General features: G+C 37.9%; 3 protein-coding genes across 4 annotated transcripts; 1 reads left to right on the forward strand and 2 right to left on the reverse strand.

Moving 5' to 3' along the window:
• The first annotated feature begins 5,071 nt into the window (after positions 1 to 5,071).
• Positions 5,072 to 8,332, forward strand: LOC126609732 (protein PHR1-LIKE 3-like). The gene is made up of 6 exons (XM_050277663.1): positions 5,072 to 5,333; positions 5,427 to 5,503; positions 6,140 to 6,194; positions 7,296 to 7,365; positions 7,636 to 7,696; positions 7,790 to 8,332. The coding sequence occupies exons 1-6, from the start codon at positions 5,072 to 5,074 to the stop codon at positions 8,141 to 8,143; spliced, it is 879 nt and encodes a 292-aa protein (XP_050133620.1). The 3' UTR covers positions 8,144 to 8,332.
• Positions 8,333 to 8,646: 314 nt separating this feature from the next.
• Positions 8,647 to 16,833, reverse strand: LOC126609717 (transmembrane 9 superfamily member 12-like). 2 transcript variants are annotated; one of them, XM_050277633.1, is made up of 2 exons: positions 16,695 to 16,833; positions 8,647 to 11,091 (listed from the first exon to the last, which is right to left on the reverse strand). In XM_050277633.1, exon 2 carries the CDS (start codon positions 11,002 to 11,004, stop codon positions 9,025 to 9,027), a length of 1,980 nt encoding a protein of 659 aa, XP_050133590.1. In that variant the 5' UTR covers positions 11,005 to 11,091; positions 16,695 to 16,833; the 3' UTR covers positions 8,647 to 9,024. The 2 variants fall into 2 exon arrangements, with proteins under 2 accessions (XP_050133590.1, XP_050133589.1); XM_050277632.1 differs by lacking the exon at positions 16,695 to 16,833 and adding an exon at positions 11,417 to 11,673.
• LOC126609716 (transmembrane 9 superfamily member 12-like) lies at positions 14,280 to 16,838 on the reverse strand. Its single transcript, XM_050277630.1, has 2 exons — positions 16,695 to 16,838; positions 14,280 to 16,526 (listed from the first exon to the last, which is right to left on the reverse strand). Exon 2 carries the CDS (start codon positions 16,436 to 16,438, stop codon positions 14,444 to 14,446), a length of 1,995 nt encoding a protein of 664 aa, XP_050133587.1. The 5' UTR covers positions 16,439 to 16,526; positions 16,695 to 16,838; the 3' UTR covers positions 14,280 to 14,443.
• Between the last annotated feature and the right edge of the window lie 692 nt (positions 16,839 to 17,530).

Raw genomic sequence — 17,530 nt, forward strand, 5'->3', positions numbered from 1 at the left:
GCATTTGGCTAGCAAGACCCTCCGACAAACAATTAGTTTATTAGTCAAGCATCTCCTAGATAATTGTGTCATTATGTATAAAGGAAAGAGAACAATGAGTTGCTCCAACATTTGGCATAACGGATGCCTCCGACGTACTATTAGCTTATTGGTTGAGTACCCATACAATTGCATCGTTACGTTAAAAAGGAAAGGTATCAACGAGTTGCTACCACATCTGGCATAGCAAGACCCTTATTAGCTTATTAGTCAAACATCTCCTAGATAATTGTGTCATTGTGAAATCTCGTTCCTGGATTTCACTATTATAATCTACGTATTTGCATTATTGAGATTTTATATTATTTTTCGATAATTTATTTTAATTTGTTTGAATTTAGATTTTAATTAAACTAGTTACGAAGTTTGAAATTTTGAAATAAATTATTTAAAATTCCTAGACCGTTCGAGGTCACAATTTATATTTTCGAATAGAGCTCGATCTCAGGAACGTGTAAGCGCAGACCATTCGTGAAATAAAGTTATAATGAAAGAGTTATTAATGTTTGAAGTTAGGGACATTTTTGTAAATTGGCCCTCATTTAGAAGGCTCCAAATTTTCTGGAGCAAAGGAAAGGCCAAGTGTGTGGCTGGGATGAAAGGAAAAGAAAAGAAATGGGAGGGATGGACGGCTATGATGGAAAGGAGAGAAGAGAAAGGAGAGAAATGAGGGAAAGGATGGGGGAGGAGGACGAATCAGAAAAGAAAGAAATGAGGGGAAAGGAGAAAAATGGGGAAGCAGGGGATCCCTCGACTCGGTCATGACCCGAACCGGTCCTCTTCATCTTCTCCAGCCGTTTTTCGTATGTTTTTCCAATGAACCATGTGACCTAACTCCCTGTAAAATGTTCTACGACCTTCCCTCTACTTATTACAACCCAAAATTGTAGTAAATTAGCTTTGAACTCGAAAAAAATCACACCGATGGGTGCGGGTGTTCTTGCCATCGATCCTCTAAATTTTGAAACAATTTCCTTCGATCTCCACCACCATTAGATTCCCATAAACCTCATGAACAAATCTCATGCATTGGTTGGGGCGTCAGAGCTGTTTTGGAGTCAAATCAAGAACACCCAAAATCATGGGTTTCTGGTGGTTCGTGGGCAATTTGAGTTTTTTCCCGGAAAAATTGAACTTGGCCATAGGTATGAAAATTACTCCCCTCACTGAGATATACTTGCCTATAAAATTTGGTAATTTTTTTAAATAGTTGAGTTTTCCGACAAGTCAGGGCGACCGACCGCCACCCACGCCGGCGCGTGCGACGACACATGGCCAGTGGGCCAATGATGTCTTCCTAAGTTCAATTAGATTCCCTAATTCCATAATTGATGTTTGTATGATGTAATTTGATTGTTTGAAGCTAGTTTCATTACGATACATTACTTGATTAAAATATGAATCAACAATCCGATCGTTGGATCGTCACCAAACTTTAATACGTTATAGAACGTAATATTTGAGGATAGCTAGAACTTATGGATTGGAAATCTGATGTACGAATCTTCCCAAATTATATTTCTAAGTTAGTAAAATTAATTGATAACCGTCACCTAATTCTAGTAATTGGCGGAGATCCGACCGTCGTATCACGATGAAATTTTAGTATGTTGTTCTAGAAGAAGAATGTATATTTTAGAAGGTTATGGATCTGAAATCCGATGTGCAGATCTTCCAGATTGATCAAGAGTTGACTTTTGGTCAACATATCTCGAATCGTTTATAAAGTTAAAATTAGTATTAATAGAGGCTCAGTGAGGCTTTGCGGCTTATCTCGGTGAGTGACTTTAATATATGTGATATGGTGATTACCCGATTCTTTATATTAATATCCTTTGTGGATATGACTTGGTTTTATAAATGTGTTTTCTGTTAAAATGTGACTTAGTTTTATAAATGTGTTTTTTGTTAAAATGTGATCCTTTAATAATTGGCCATCGATCTATTTTTATTAAATGTGATTGATTCATGGATTGGTAATATTTGTGAAAAAGTGATTTGAATTGCATATTGAAATGTTTGTTAAATAGAGGGCTAGTAGGAGACCATAACCCTGCTTGGTTAATCCACAATAAGGGGTGGTCATGCTTGGTTAATCTGCGATAAGGGACCATGGTCCTGCTTGGTTAATCTGCGATAAGGGACCATATTATTTATGAATCATACTTGGTTAATCCGCAATAGGCGATCCTTATGACCATACATACTTAGGAGTAATCATGCTTGGTTAATCCGCAATAGGTGATCACTGCCTAACAGTGTCGTAGGTGTGACTCTGCTTGGTTAATCTGTGATAGGGGGTCACTACCTACTTAATTATCTTGGTCCTGCTTGGTTAATCCGCGATAGGGGACCATATTTTCTATGGATCGTGTTTGGTTAATCTGCGATAAGCGATCCTTATATCTTTGGTATGGCCATACACACACACTTAAGGGTGATCATGCTTGGTTAATCCGCAATAGGTGATCACTGCCTAACAGATGCGTAGAAGTGACTCTGCTTGGTTAATCCGAGATAGGGGCTCACTGCCTACTTGGTTACTGCAAGGGTGGTTCTGCTTAGTTAATCCGTGATAAGGGGCCACTTCCTGTTTGGTTACATATGTAGGCTTCGGTCGAACTGCATCCCTCTAGCCCTAGTGTTTAATGCACATGTGAATGATGAATTTTGGGAATCTTGTGGTTTGAATTAGAAAAAGTGTTGGATGTCTGGGTGACTCCTTCAGAGTTTTCAACAACTTGATTATGATTTCATAAAGCATGATTCTATACTTGATGTTTATAGATTGTGATCGATGATCTGTTTTTATTAAATATCACATACTTGTATTATTGTCACTCACTCGAGCTTCGCAGCTTATCCGAGCATCTGATTTACCCAGTATGCCATCTCCTTGATGTAGGCATGATTGTACATATGACAAGTATGGGTAGATTACGAGAAGCAGCTTGGTATTTTAGTTCCATTGAGTGGTTCTGAACCCAAGATTGTTGGATTCCATTGAGTGGTCCGGAATCCTTGCTCTTGTTCATTTCCATAAGGTTATCTTAGAATCCTATATTCGAGTGAATGGGAATTACCCACAATAGATCTTGTGAATACAAATTAGAATTACCATGTTATTATTCATTATCCAAGTAGGAAATTATATAAAGTTCCTTGGTTAAATTCATGAAATGATATGTTATCGCATTGTTTGATTAACGTAATTAAATGGTAAGATCGTGCATCTTTGATTCATGAATTGATTTGACAGGATTGTGGAATGAAGCTGGATATGAGTGTTGTTATTATGATTATTTTAGTTGATCAATGTTTCTAGAGAATAATATTGTGCATTGTTAATTCTTTAATATGTTACATGCTATGAATTGTGATTTTATGTGGGAAACATGATGATTTATGTGATGGATGAAGTGGAAATGTTAATCGTCATGTGGGATTGTTATGTTGGATATCATTTTTATTGTTATTGTTGATAAATATGGCTAGAGAATATGATTGTGCTTCGTCGTTTGTTCTTTGAAATATTGCGTGATATGCATTGTGGTATATTGTTGGGACATAACAATTTATGTGATGAATATTCGAGTGTAGTGAAATAATGAACTACGAATGGCTTGATCCCTATTTAGGGTACGTAGGCAGTGTAATGAGGATGTTAGATGTAGCCATAAAGCCTACGAAAAATTACTATGCGCATCGATTCTCGAGTTGTGTTTTGCCATATCCTGGAGGTGGGGTATGTTTGAGATAAGAGTATTTGGTGACGTCACGTGTCAATCCTGAATGTATGCCGGGATCAGGGCATGACAGTCGTTATGTAAAAAAGGAAAGAGAGCAATGAGTTGCTCCAACACTTGGCATAACAGACGCCTCTGACATACTATTAGCTTATTGGTCGAGTGTCCAGACAATTGCATCGTTACGTTAGAAAGGAAAGGTATCAATGAGTTGCTACCGCATTTGGCATAGCAAGACCCTCCGACAAACTATTAGCTTATTAGTCAAGCATCTCCTAGATAATTGTGTCGTTATGTAAAAAAGGTAATAGAGTAATGAGTTGCTCTTGCATTTGGCATAGCGGATTCCTCTGACAGGCTATTAACTTACAGGTCAAGTAGATAATTTTATGGTTATTCCTGACCTAAGAGGTCTTTCAGCCACATGGATAGCTCAACGTGTCATCAGCGCTCGACCTTGAGATGTGAATCGTCCAAGCCGCATTGTGTCAAAGAAAAACGTTAAGTGAAAACTAAAACAATGTTTGGCTTCTTTTGTTAAGGAGTTATTTTTCTTTACACTCGAATCGCAAATTGAAACATAATGAAGGAGAAGTGATTTTTAAACTCTTTTAGATTAAATAAGATTAAAAGAGAATCAAAAGATAGAAACAAATAATAGTGTGTGGAATGTGATAATAAGTGTGTATAAATCATTTTCCACGCATATCAGATTGCGATTTATTTGTAACGAGAAAAGAAAAGCGTCCTGTTACATGTAAGAGTCAGGTATTTTCTTCTTAAATGACCAAACAAAGCAAGACATGCCTTTCAAACCAAGGACAGATCATATTCATTTAGTACCACTACAAGTGCAGTTTGGCATTAAATCCTTGGGAGTAGTAATGAAAAAGATGGCAAAGACAATTAATTCACATGAAACTAACTGGATTAATGAAGCAACTGATGGGTAGGATCCTTTTTTCAACTCACTGTGTTCCGAGTTCAAAGTTTTCCCGTTTAGAATGGTAATATCGCTTGCAATAAAAATTAAAAAAAAATTAAAATTAAAAGACTGGAGCAATGGCATAGCTTTCCACGTTTCCCTTCATGCAGTAGAAATTAAAGACAAACCTGCTGGCTTTGGCCTCTTCTGTGCCTTCCTCATGTAACCTCCAATTCTGTGCTAGCAAGCTATACACCACCACAGAAAGAGCTAGCCTTTTTATGCCCCTTGCGTTTATCTAGTTGCGTTTCTGCATTTGCTTGTGCTTTGCTTTCTCTCTTCTGAAAAGAAGAAGGGAAAAATGGTTGGTTTTGGTTGTAGTGGTGGTGATGAACAGGATTTTCAAGGATCTTTTCCGACTCCTATTGTCACTCGTAGCGATGACAGAGTTGTTCTCGAGGGTGGGGAGGCGGCGGTGGTGGAGGAGGTTGATCGTGAAACTCGTGATCTTCAGCTGCCTCAAGACTGTGTTCTAAAAGCAAAGCTCAGACCCCGACTTCAATGGACTCCTGAGCTTCATACCCGCTTTGTTGATGCTGTCAATCAGCTTGGAGGCCCTCACAGTGAGTAACCCGTCTCCTTCTTCCTTGGCCTTGAGATTTTTCGCTTGTTTTCGGATTTCGGTTTCTGATTGTGTCACGCGTTACATTTTGCAGAGTCAACTCCGAAGAAAGTTCAGCAGGCAATGGGTATCCAGGGAATAACTCTTTTCCAAGTGAAGAGCCACCTCCAGGTCTGTCTGATCCATGCATGATTCATTGATGCTTGCGGAAAAATTCTCTGAAAATATGCACAAACAGAACCAGTTATAAACTTTTAATAAAAGTTTGAATTAGACAAACACTTGTATAATAATACGTAATGTTCCACTTGTGTCGTAACACAACGAAAATTTTCTCTTTACTGAGGTCTTATTAGTGTCCAAATCCGGCTCTGAGGCAATACGAATAAAACACGTGCATTCGGCCTCACTTTAAACCATGCTTCATAAGTTTTCTCATTTATCGCATTGAGAAGGAAAACCCACAAATTTTCCTTATTCTTCTAAATAATCTGATGTGCTTTAAATTCATAGTGTTTAAGGATGGTTGGTAGATTAGATTGGAAAGTTTTCTAATTTCACTATTTTTTTTTTTAAAAAAAGAAAAGAAAATCATATTAAGGTATAAATTAGGAAGGTATCATTGCATTTTTGTCTTTGACATCAATTTGCTTTGAGACGGTTCTGTTAGTATCCTTCGTATGTAAAAGTTTGTAACCAATTTTGTTTGTGTATAATTACTGGAATTCTAATGTTAAGTGCTAATGTACTAGAGAAGTTTTTAAATTTCACTGTTACAAGTGATTGATGTGGTAATCATTTTTGCAGAAATACAGACTTGGAAGGTACTCAGGGAAGGAATGGACGGAGGGGACACGAATCTGTATGTTCTTCCTAAAAACTTATCCTTAACTAAACAGTTGATATAGTGAAAACAAGGCCGGCCAAGTCCAGTGCGGGCTGGGCGATCGTTCAAGGCTCAAAAAATTGGGGGCATCAAAATTATTAGGATGGTATATTTATATATGTTTTTGTAATAGTATAAATTTATAAACTCTGGTTAAATGATAAAGAAGTTCAGTTAGAACTAATAGTTTTTGTTGTTTAAAATTAATGAGGAGATCTTGGGTTCAAAACACTATGGTTAACCAGAAGTGATGGTTTATGTTGTTTAAAATTAACGAGGGTGTCGTGATTCAAACACCTTTCCCATTTGTACGAATTTCTTTTCATAATAAAATTTATAAAATTTGGTTAAATAACCAAGAAGTTTTATGATTAACAATTGTTTTTTTTTGTTTAATATTATCGGGAGGTCAAGAGTTTGAAATGCTATATCCATGTTTTTTCTTTCCAATTTTTTTGAATTTATTTTTAGTTGTTAATTTCTTTTTAATTACTAGCCAATATTTATGTGGGTTGCAAATTTTAAACATTAATTTCAATTCAAGTCTAACCTTCAACAAAGAGTAATGTGCAGACCAAATTTGCAAATCATATAATGTTTTACCAAGGTTTTAATTTAGTGTCCATTTATTGCTTATACATGTCAATTAAAGACTCGAAAATATGATTATTTTTTTAGCCTCATATTGAAAAGTTAGTAAATAAGAAAAAATACCTCACGGCTTTATAAATGTACTTTAAAAGTTTAGATATTAGAGAAACAAACTCAACAGCTATCTACTTGTAAGCTCAGAGTTTTTTTTATTCCTTTCTCTGAATACAAAATAAATTAGTTTTTCTATGTCTCTAAATTATTGAGTTTGAAGTGTTTTTCAAATTATACTTTTATCGAAGCCTCACGTGTGAAAACAAATCATTTTTATTATATGAAGTTGAGGCATATTTTTTGACGTGGCCTCGGTCCTCAAAAATCTTATGACCGGCCCTAAGTGAAAATAACTTGTGCGTTGTGAAAGATGTTTCATGTTTGAGTTGCTGCATTTAGATTTTCACTGCCACTAAGTGAAAGAGACCTCAGTTTCACAGGACTTGAAAGAAGGCCTAAGCACTAGCCGTACTCCCTTGCAACTCCCGCAGACCGCGACACTGTATGATTTGCTCTGCTCCTCTATCTTCCATTCGAATGCACTTGTTAACTTATTCGGAAAGGTAGTTATTTTCGCACTCTTAGTTCCTCATTATGCAACTTTGTCTGTTGATTCTCCCTCGATTTATTAAATCGAAGGCTGGAAACGAGAAGACAAGTGCTGAAATAGAAAATGAGAGTGCGGAAAATCATTACCCTAGTTCCATTTTCAAGTGCATTATCTTGTAAATGCTGTGATATTTTATGTTTTGGGTTGTGGCTCCATATATAGGCCCTCTGATGAACTGGTAAAGGCAGCTGCCGATGAAGAAAGAATTAGAATGCAAATTGAGGCAAGTTTTCAAGTTACGGAAACTGATTTGGGAACTTAAGGTGATATATGTAAACCTTCTTCTGTATTCTTAATGCACACCACAACTTTGCAGGCTGGGAGGCAATTGCAATTGTGGCAGGATGCTGAGCAGAGATACATGAATTTTGCTATGGAGAACGCGCATAAGAAGCTTACTGAGCAATTTTTTGGTGGTGCAATTGCCACGGGCATGCTAAACGGCGTTTCAGGTTTAGGAACAATGGAACTATACCCGGCATATCAGATGGCTCTGGGAAACAGCATGCAGCCTAGCCTTGAGGGCCACTCGACCTCTCACGGGCATTCGGAGAATTCATCTGTCGAAAATTTCCAAACTCATACTGAAGATGACGAGAAAACGGAGCAGAGCTTGGACGATGACCCTGCGGAAGCTTACCTGATCGACCCGGATCCAGATATGGAGTGATAGGGCACTCTGGATGAAAGAACAAAATCACCCTTGTGCTGTTTCCTTATGGAGTTTCGTAAGTTAAAATTTTACCCTTTGCCTTTTGGTGTAAAACTTTGACAGCGTCCGTTTGCTTATGTCGCAAGTTTCGCTTACCAAACAGTAAAGCAGTAGGCAGTACGAGTAATCAGAGCGTCCGTTTGATAACTTATTTCGTTTTCGAGAAAACTAAACTGAAACATGTTTGGTAATTGTTTTTCGTTTTCAAACCAAAACCAAAACCAAGTTAAATTTTGAAAACTCGCAGAAGTAGCTTTCATTTTATTTTTCAAACAATTGTAGCTTTCATTTTATTTTTCAAAAACTTGAAAACGAAATGACATCAATCGCCCCGAAACGGATATCAAATGCCCCTAAGCTTTCAACTTATTAAACAAATTTAACGGTTGAACTGAACTTAACCCGGTAAATCAAATTGGGAAATTAACAGCAAAAAATCAATCTGTTGAGAATTAAAAGAATTATCCAATTTAGCTTTCCATTCCAAATATGAAATAAAAGAGAATACAAGGATTGAAGGTCCCCGAGCTACAACTTTCTAACACAATGTGATTAAACTAAAGTAAAAGCGCAACGCTAGTGAAGCAGTAAAACGAAATGGGATAGACGGGTAAAGGGAGAATCTGCCGCCGGTGATGTCACAAACGAGGGCAGTACACAGAAAACAAAGGACTTCATGCGCTATCACCAGAGAGCTGCTTCAGATACCGCACCACCGTCAACTTTCGGATGCAACCAAGTGTAAAGGCCAAAATGATATAACCAAAAATACTTCCTTCCGAACATATAGCAGACTCACATTTCCCAACTGTTTGATAACAATGCCAGCCAACACTTTTCTAGTCGATCTTTACGGATGAGAAGAGGTAATGAACAAAGTAGAAAGACATGAGAAAGCCAATGGTGCCAGTTGACAACATGATTGCAGTTGCCATGATCAATGAATAACCGAGGTAAAGGATAGCCGACACAGGCCCACTCAAACTCTGCAGGTCAAATACCAGGTAATTGATGGAGTACAGGAACACGTAAAAGGAAACTGAACCTGAGGCAAAGAAAGCCTTCCACCACCACCTCCAATCCTCCACACAAAGATGCATGTATGTGAGAACTACTGAAACTTCAGCACAAACGATAACCAACAACGTAAGCACTATAAAAAGGAAACCGAAGACATAATAAAACCTTCCAAGCCAGATGCTAGAAAGGATGAAGAAGAGTTCAATGAAAAGGGTTCCAAACGGAAGTGTCCCAGCACCAAGAACAAGAAGCCATGATGGATATTTGCGCGCAGGAATCTCCCTTGGAATCTGGTTGGTTCTTACAGGATATGAAATTGGCTCAGCTCGTGTGCCTAAGAATCCTCCAAGAAGGGTGAGAGGCACGGAAATGCAGAACCAGAGGGAGATCAGTATAAAATACAAAGAAATGGGAAGGGCACCAGTACTCTTGCTGCCCCATAGAATGAAATTCAGTATTGTAAGAATAACAAAGACGATTCCAGGAAAGAAGCACGCCACAAACCAGGAAACCGATCTCCACCCTTCGGAAGTTCCCTTTATGGTTCTCCACATACGGACAGCAACATAACCAGCAATAATCCCAAGGAAAAGATATAGAATAATCATTCCGGTCAGTAGCATTCCTCGTGAAGCTGGTGACATGAAACCAAATGCTGCAAAGATGATTGTGACAACTGCCATCCCTGTAATCTGAACCCCATCTCCAACCATCACGCAAAGAAGCTTGGGAGAATCTGGTTCTCTGAACACATCTCCCACAACAAGCTTCCACCCAGAGAGCTCTTCATTCATTTGAGCTTGAGATTCTTTGTCCAGTTCTTCGTATCTTGTTAAATCCCTCCTCACAGTCCTTAGGAATATGACAAAGACTATACCAGCGAGGAAAAGGATCACCATTAATGAATTCAGGATAGAGAACCAGTGCACACGGGCACCCTCCATCTTCAAATAAGCATCCCACCTTGATGGCCATCTTATATCACTTTTCACAAACTCAACCTCATAAGTAAATGATACTTTCTCTTGCTCCCTTATTATTTGAGACTTTTCAACCTCTGAGGGACAATTTACAGGTTGGATTTTTTCATACATGGCTTTTTTCTTCATGGCCTCTGGGTCATATTTAATGCTGCAAGGGGAAACCTCAAAGCCAACAATCTCAAACCCAGATGCCTTCTTCTTATCAGCTTCTGAAATGACACCCATGCCTTCTTCCCCAGTCCCGATTATCTGAACACCACTCCCTTCATACTCATGAATCAAAACAGTGAACTTGAGGTGATTGATGATGTAATCTTCTTTACCGTTGGGTGGTGTGTACCCAACAGGAAACCCAGTCCACTGAATCTTAACCCCATTTTGATAAGCATACCTCATCGCAGGCAAATTATCAAGGATCATATTGACCTGATACAGATCACGGGTCCTCTGTTTTAGCAGCTTTACGTCGTGCTCAGTCAAGGCGGGTGTGGTACACAGGTAAAGAGTCTCATTCACAGTCATATTGAAGCGGTACGCAGAGGTTTCGATCTCATCTCCCATAAGGAGTTCCCCGAGATTCTCAGCGCTTTTCTTGATACCTTCAGGGGGTTTGCAATAAGGGAGACTGTAGTAGCTGAAGGGCAGCTCAGTCTCTATAGAAGTCAAGGAGTTAACTTTGGTAATGATTTGTTGCCCTTTCGAATATGTATGCATGTAGCTTCCGGGGAGATAAAACCCATTACAGGTGTGCACAAATACAATCAAAACAAGCAGAGCCCATTTGATTGAGGGCATTCCCGGAATCGATGTCGCCATCGGAATCGAAAAGAAAACAACACTCACCACAAGTTGGAGTGAGCAGTGGATCTAAGCTAGCTCTTACAGTTGCATCCACCAATTAATCTACACAAATTTCAAACAGAAAACATACTAATATTAGCCAAAATAACACAAAGACTGAAAATTTAACAAAAAATACAAAATTAGGCATTCGGGTTAACAAATTTGATCAAGAACTTGTTAATTGTTCAATTTCTATACTTCAACCGCATCAGATCCACTAATTAACAGCGCATAAACATTCAAATACTCACTCAATCATCCAATTAGCAAAACGATAACAAAAAAGCATGCCCAGATCCAAAACTTGGAATTACAAAGTAAATTGAAATCATGCGTTTCAAAAATACAACAGATCCATGAAAATTTTGAGAAATTGAGAACGAACCGTGACAGGTCCGGAACCGAAACGGATGCTGAGCGGCTGTGGTGCGCAAGAGAGAAGCAGAATTTCAGCGTCCCCTTTCGCTTAATATTATGCTGCTGCCAATAGACCGAACAGGCTCGGAGTGTTGACGGAACTAACTACTTTGCTTTCTTCGGAATAAACGGTGGGAACGGCGATGAGAATTATATTCTCTACGCGCTAATATGGTGGGCCCCAGCCCACTGAGGAAGCAAAGTTAGATTGGATCTTGGATGGGCGGGTTCATTGTTTTTTCCTTCCTCCAAATTTATTTATTTTATTTTTTTTGAAATATGCACAAATCAATTTTAATCGTTCAGGACTTGTAACTGAGCAGCGTGTTAAGGTGATTAATTGCGGGATAAATGAGATAAGCGGACGAGTGATTTATTATCTTCACATGCTGATTACAAATTAAGTACACTTTATACTTTCAGGTTAGTAGAACATGTCAAACTCTCAACAGAAGGTAACTGACCTTGTGAAATCATAAATAGATTATAATTAAATTTGGCATATCATGTAAAGTGTAAAACTTCTCAATATTTTTAATTAAAATTAAAGGATTTTGATATCTTCTTTGAAAATGCTCATTACTTGATCGGAAAACTTATAATTAGTTATTAACTTTTTATCAAAATTTTAAGCGTGACCATATAAGTAATGACATTCTATGTTTTCAAAAAAAAAAAGTAATGACATTCCCTATTCAAGATTAAAACCTTCTTGTGTGCATGTGATAATTATTTTTTGAACAAGCTGCAATTACAACGACGATCCTCTATGTATCTTGCTGGACATGTAGTCGTAATACATGTAATGTGATTTAGCTACTTTCAACTCTTTAGTATCCTGTTAACCATCGTCATAATTGTATTTGCAGCTTCTTTTCTGACTTGAGCAACTTAGCACCTAACCCTCTTTTTTTGCTCAGGAGAGGGGACAATTGAGAACAAAGTGGCGAATGGGTGTGTAACGCGTGAGAATCTTCATATTATGACGTTGTGGCAAATCAAAATAGTGCGCCAACTCTTTGCATCCAAATTTGAATTCTTATCGCATAAATTAAAATAATTTACAATAAATATCGTCTTGTCAAAAATAAAAATATAAAATGAATGTGATTTACGGCTTTTTTCCGTTCGATCATTCTTATTCTTTATGAAACTGCATTGTTATCATCATTATTATATGCTTGTTATAGTGGTGGTTAGCAATTTTAGAAGTAAAACCCTCATCAAAGTTGTGGCTGTAAAACTTTAATCTTTAAAAATATCGTTTAATCTATACCATTAGGGTGTGATTATGTAGCAATATTGCCAATAACGTTGCAATCACTGTATTTGGTAGGAACGTATACACATGGATCTGCTTTTTCTACATCTAAAACACCTTTGGAAGTGAAGATTAGAAACTTAAACTTTAAGCCAAGATGCGTTGCATACGACCTTTATGTCATTTCCAATACTATCTTTAGCTAACTCACGATGCCAATTATGTTTTTGTCTTTATCTCGACCGGTTCATGAGAACATGTTCACGTGTTTAGTTCAAGAGAATGACTTACATAGAACGAGTTAATCGTCGCGTGACATTTTTTTTCAATAATACAATGTCATGTGTTAAAAAGTTTACACATATAATTTTTTATTGGAACGGAACACGCTACAATAGCGATGGATGCGTTCCGTTTAAGTTGTTCTCCTAGCTCAATTACGGAGTGCAAGGCTCTTAACCTTGTAGTAGTGGTTTGTGCTAATTAGGTAGGAGTTTTGGTTACTTTATAAATACGAGATTATGTGTTAATAAATTCGAACGTGAATAAGCAACGGAAGTTTGAATAAACGTTTTAAATTAAACAAAGTTCTGAAACTTACAACAAATAGAAATCTACTAATTACATACATCAAAATCTCTTAAATTCCCCATTGAATACACCCCTCTTAAGACCATCTCCAACTCATGAGATAAAGCTTAAAATATAAGCTTTAAACCCCCCTCCCCCAAGCCATCTCCAACTATGGGCTAAAGTAAGCGTTTGGGAGAAAATATATCTCTAGGCTAGATTCCCTCAGGATTTAAGTCTGACTTAAATTATTCTGGATTTACCAAACTATCATATTTCAAACTTTTTTTTTGTTTTTCACTTATAATTTAACTGCTATGATTAGATGAGATCAAATCTAATGGTAAAAAAAAATATTTGACGGTCCAAAATTAAATCAAACGTCTAAAATAATTTAAGAAATTACTTATCAATACTTATAAATACTTTATAAATACTTATGTATTTGTATGATTTTTAATTACTTATTAATTTTTTTTTCATAGAGTTTATTTTTTGTTGTTAAGACTTTATTGAAATTACTAAAACATCATCAACTAACGGGTGCTAACGGATTGACTCAAAGTGACCTATTATTTAACGGGTTCACCCGTTAATGACCCGACCCGTTAAGCATCCATCCAAATACTAATATTAACGGGTCGGGTTAGGTCGGGTTAATGGGTCGGATCCAAAATGCCAGGTCTATTGATAAGGAAGGAGGTTGGTGTTGATGCAGAGGTGGAAAGCATAGCGCATGACATTTGGGCTATTACATGATGTGGGGACTGTTTCATTCGAGTTTGTTCGTCGAGAAGGCAACCAAGCGGTACATTCTGTTGCAGCATTTATTCAGAAAACTAGAGGTTCTTTTGGATGGGATTGTATTGGTCTCGAGTTCCTTTTTAACATCTTGGCTGAAGATTTAAACATTTCAATTGGGATTTAACATAAAATCTATCTTTTATGGAAAAAAAAAAAGAAAAAAAAAATTCAGTATTTTTCCATTGTAACTTGGAAATGTAAAAACATCCTTGTGTTTTATTTATCCACAACGACACAAGGGAGAGCTGCTTAAGACACCGCAACACCACCAACTTTCAGATGCAACCAAGTGTAAAGACAAAAAAGACAACCTTCCTAACATATAGCAGACTCACATTTCCCAGCTGCTTGATAACAATGTCAGCCAACACTTTTATAGTTGATCTTTACGGATGAGCAGAGGTAATGAACAAAGTAGAAAGACATGAGAAAGCCAATGGTGCCAGTTGACAGCATGATTGCAGTTGCCATGATCAATGAATAACCGAGGTAAAGGATAACCGATGCAAGCCCACTCAAACCCCGCAGGTCAAATACCAGGTAATTGATGGAGTACAGGAACACGTAAAAGGAAGCTGAACCTGAGGCAAAGAAAGCCTTCCACCACCACCTCCAATCCTCCACACAAAGATGCATGTATGTGAGAACTACTGAAACTTCAGCACAAACGATAACCAACAACATAAGCACTATAAAAAGGAAACCGAAGACATAATAAAATCTTCCAAGCCAGATGCTAGAAAGGATGAAGAAGAGTTCAATGAAAAGGGTTCCAAACGGAAGTGTCCCAGCACCAAGAACAAGAAGCCATGATGGATATTTGCGCGCAGGAATCTCCCTTGGAATCTGGTTGGTTCTTACAGGATATGAAATTGGCTCAGCTCGTGTGCCTAAGAATCCCCCGAGAAGGGTGAGAGGCACGGAAATGCAGAACCAGAGGGAGATGAGTATAACATACAAAGAAATGGGAAGAGCACCAGTACTCTTGCTGCCCCATAGAATGAAATTCAGTATTGTACGAATAACAATGACGATTCCAGGAAAGAAGCACGCCACAGACCAGGAAACCGATCTCCATCCTTCGGAAGTTCCCTTTATGGTTATCCACATACGGACAGCAACATAACCAGCAATAATCCCAAGGAAAAGATATAGAATGATCATTCCTGTCAGTAGCATTCCTCGTGAAGCTGGTGACATGAAACCAAATGCTGCAAAGATGATTGTGACAACTGCCATCCCTGTAATCTGAACCCCATCTCCAACCATCACGCAAAGAAGCTTGGGAGAATCTGGTTCTCTGAACACATCTCCCACAACAAGCTTCCACCCATAGAGCTCTTCATTCATCTGAGCTTGAGGTTCTTCGTCCAGTTGTTCGTATCTTGTTAAATCCCTCCTCGCAGTCCTTAGGAATATGACAAAGACTATACCAGCGAGGAAAAGGATCACCATTAATGAATTCAGGATAGAGAACCAGTGCACACGAGCACCCTCCATCTTCAAATAAGCATCCCACCTTGATGGCCATCTTATATCACTTTTCACAAACTCAACCTCATAAGTGAATGATACTTTCTCTTGCTCCCTTATTATTTGAGACTTTTCGACCACCGTGGGAAAATTGACAGGTTGGATTTTTTCATACATGGCTTTTTTCTTCATGGCCTCTGGGTCATATTTAATGCTGTAAGGTTTAACCTCAAAGCCAACAATCTCAAACCCAGATGCCTTCTTCTTATCAGCTTCTGAAATGACACCCATGCCTTCTTCCCCAGTCCCCATTATCTGTACACCACTCCCTTCATACTCATGAATCAAAACAGTGAACTTGAGGTGATTGATGATGTAATCTTCTTTACCGTTGGGTGGTGTGTACCCAACAGGAAACCCAGTCCACCGAATCTTAACCCCATTTTGATAAGCATACCTCATCGCAGGCAAATTATCAAGGATCATATTGACCTGATACAGATCACGGGTCCTCTGTTTCAGCAGCTTTACGTCGTGCTTAGTCAAGGGGGTTGTGGTGCACACGTAAAGAGTCTCATTCATATTCATTTTGAAGAGGTACGCAGAGGTTTCGATCTCATCTCCCATAAGGAGTTCCCCGAGATTCTCAGCACTTTTCTTGATACCTCCAGGGGGTTTGCAATAAGGGAGACTGTAGTAGCTGAAGGGCAGCCCAGTGCCTATAGAAGTCAAGGAGTTAACTTTGGTAATGATTTCTTGCCCTGTCGAATATCTATGCATGTAGCTTCCGGGGAGATAAAACCCATTACAGGTGTGCACAAATACAACCAAAACAAGCAGAGCCCATTTGACTGAGGGCACTCCCGGATTCGATATCGCCATCGGAATCGAAAGAAAACACCACACTCACCACAAGTTGGAGTGAGCAGTGTATCTAAGCTAGCTCTTACAGATGCATTCACCAATTAATCTACACAAATGTTGAACAGAAAACATACTAATATCAGCCAAAAGAACACAAAGACTGAAAATTTAAGCTAATAATACAAAATTAAACATTCGGGTTAACAAATTTGATCAAGAACTGGCAAAACGATAATAAAAAAGCCATGAAAATTTTGAGAAATTGAGAACGAACCGTGACAGGTCCGGAAACGAAACGGATGCTGAGCGGCTGTGGTGCGCAACAGAGAAGCAGAATCTCGGCGTCCCCTTTCGCTTAATATTATGCTGCTGCCATTAGACCGAACAAGCTCAGAGGGTTGACGGAACTAACTACTTTGCTTTCTTCGGAATAAACGGTGCGAATTATATTCTCTACGCGCAGTGGCGGAGCCAGAAATTCATGACACAAGGGCCTTTAAACTAATGAAAGAAATTAGAAAAAAAAATAGTAATATCATGGAAAATTTGAATCAAACAAGAGTGATGGAGCTTTAAAATTTGTATGAAAAAATTAGTATTGAGAGATGTCATAGTAAATAGAACATGTGTTGACATCTAACGCAACATTAATAATAATGTTATAACTAGCTCAATCTATTATTACGATATTTTTCTTTTAATATTATTGAATCGTTCTCTTGAATATATATACCTTGTTTTATATGAACTAACAAAAAAATAAGCTATTATTACGATACTTTTTTTTTAATATCATTTAATCTTCCTCCCGAATATATATACCTTGTTTTATATGAACTAACACAAAAATAATTGGTTTAAAAGAAATCAGAATGTTAGCAGAAGGTTAGTTATGTATGATAATTGGTAAAAAATACCAAAAAATAGCTTTTCGTCAGCAAGCATCGACCCCAAGACCTAATGAAACCTTTAAAACCTAACATACCAACACACCACTTGCACATTACTGCAAAATTTACTACATAATCGATATAAATTTATTTCCAGGATAGGCCCTGGACTACCCTAGTCTCCATGTGGCTCCGCCACTGTCTACGCGCTAATATAATT

Source organism: Malus sylvestris, chromosome 17 (assembly GCF_916048215.2).
Source record: "Malus sylvestris chromosome 17, drMalSylv7.2, whole genome shotgun sequence".
Classification (NCBI taxonomy): domain Eukaryota; kingdom Viridiplantae; phylum Streptophyta; class Magnoliopsida; order Rosales; family Rosaceae; genus Malus; species Malus sylvestris.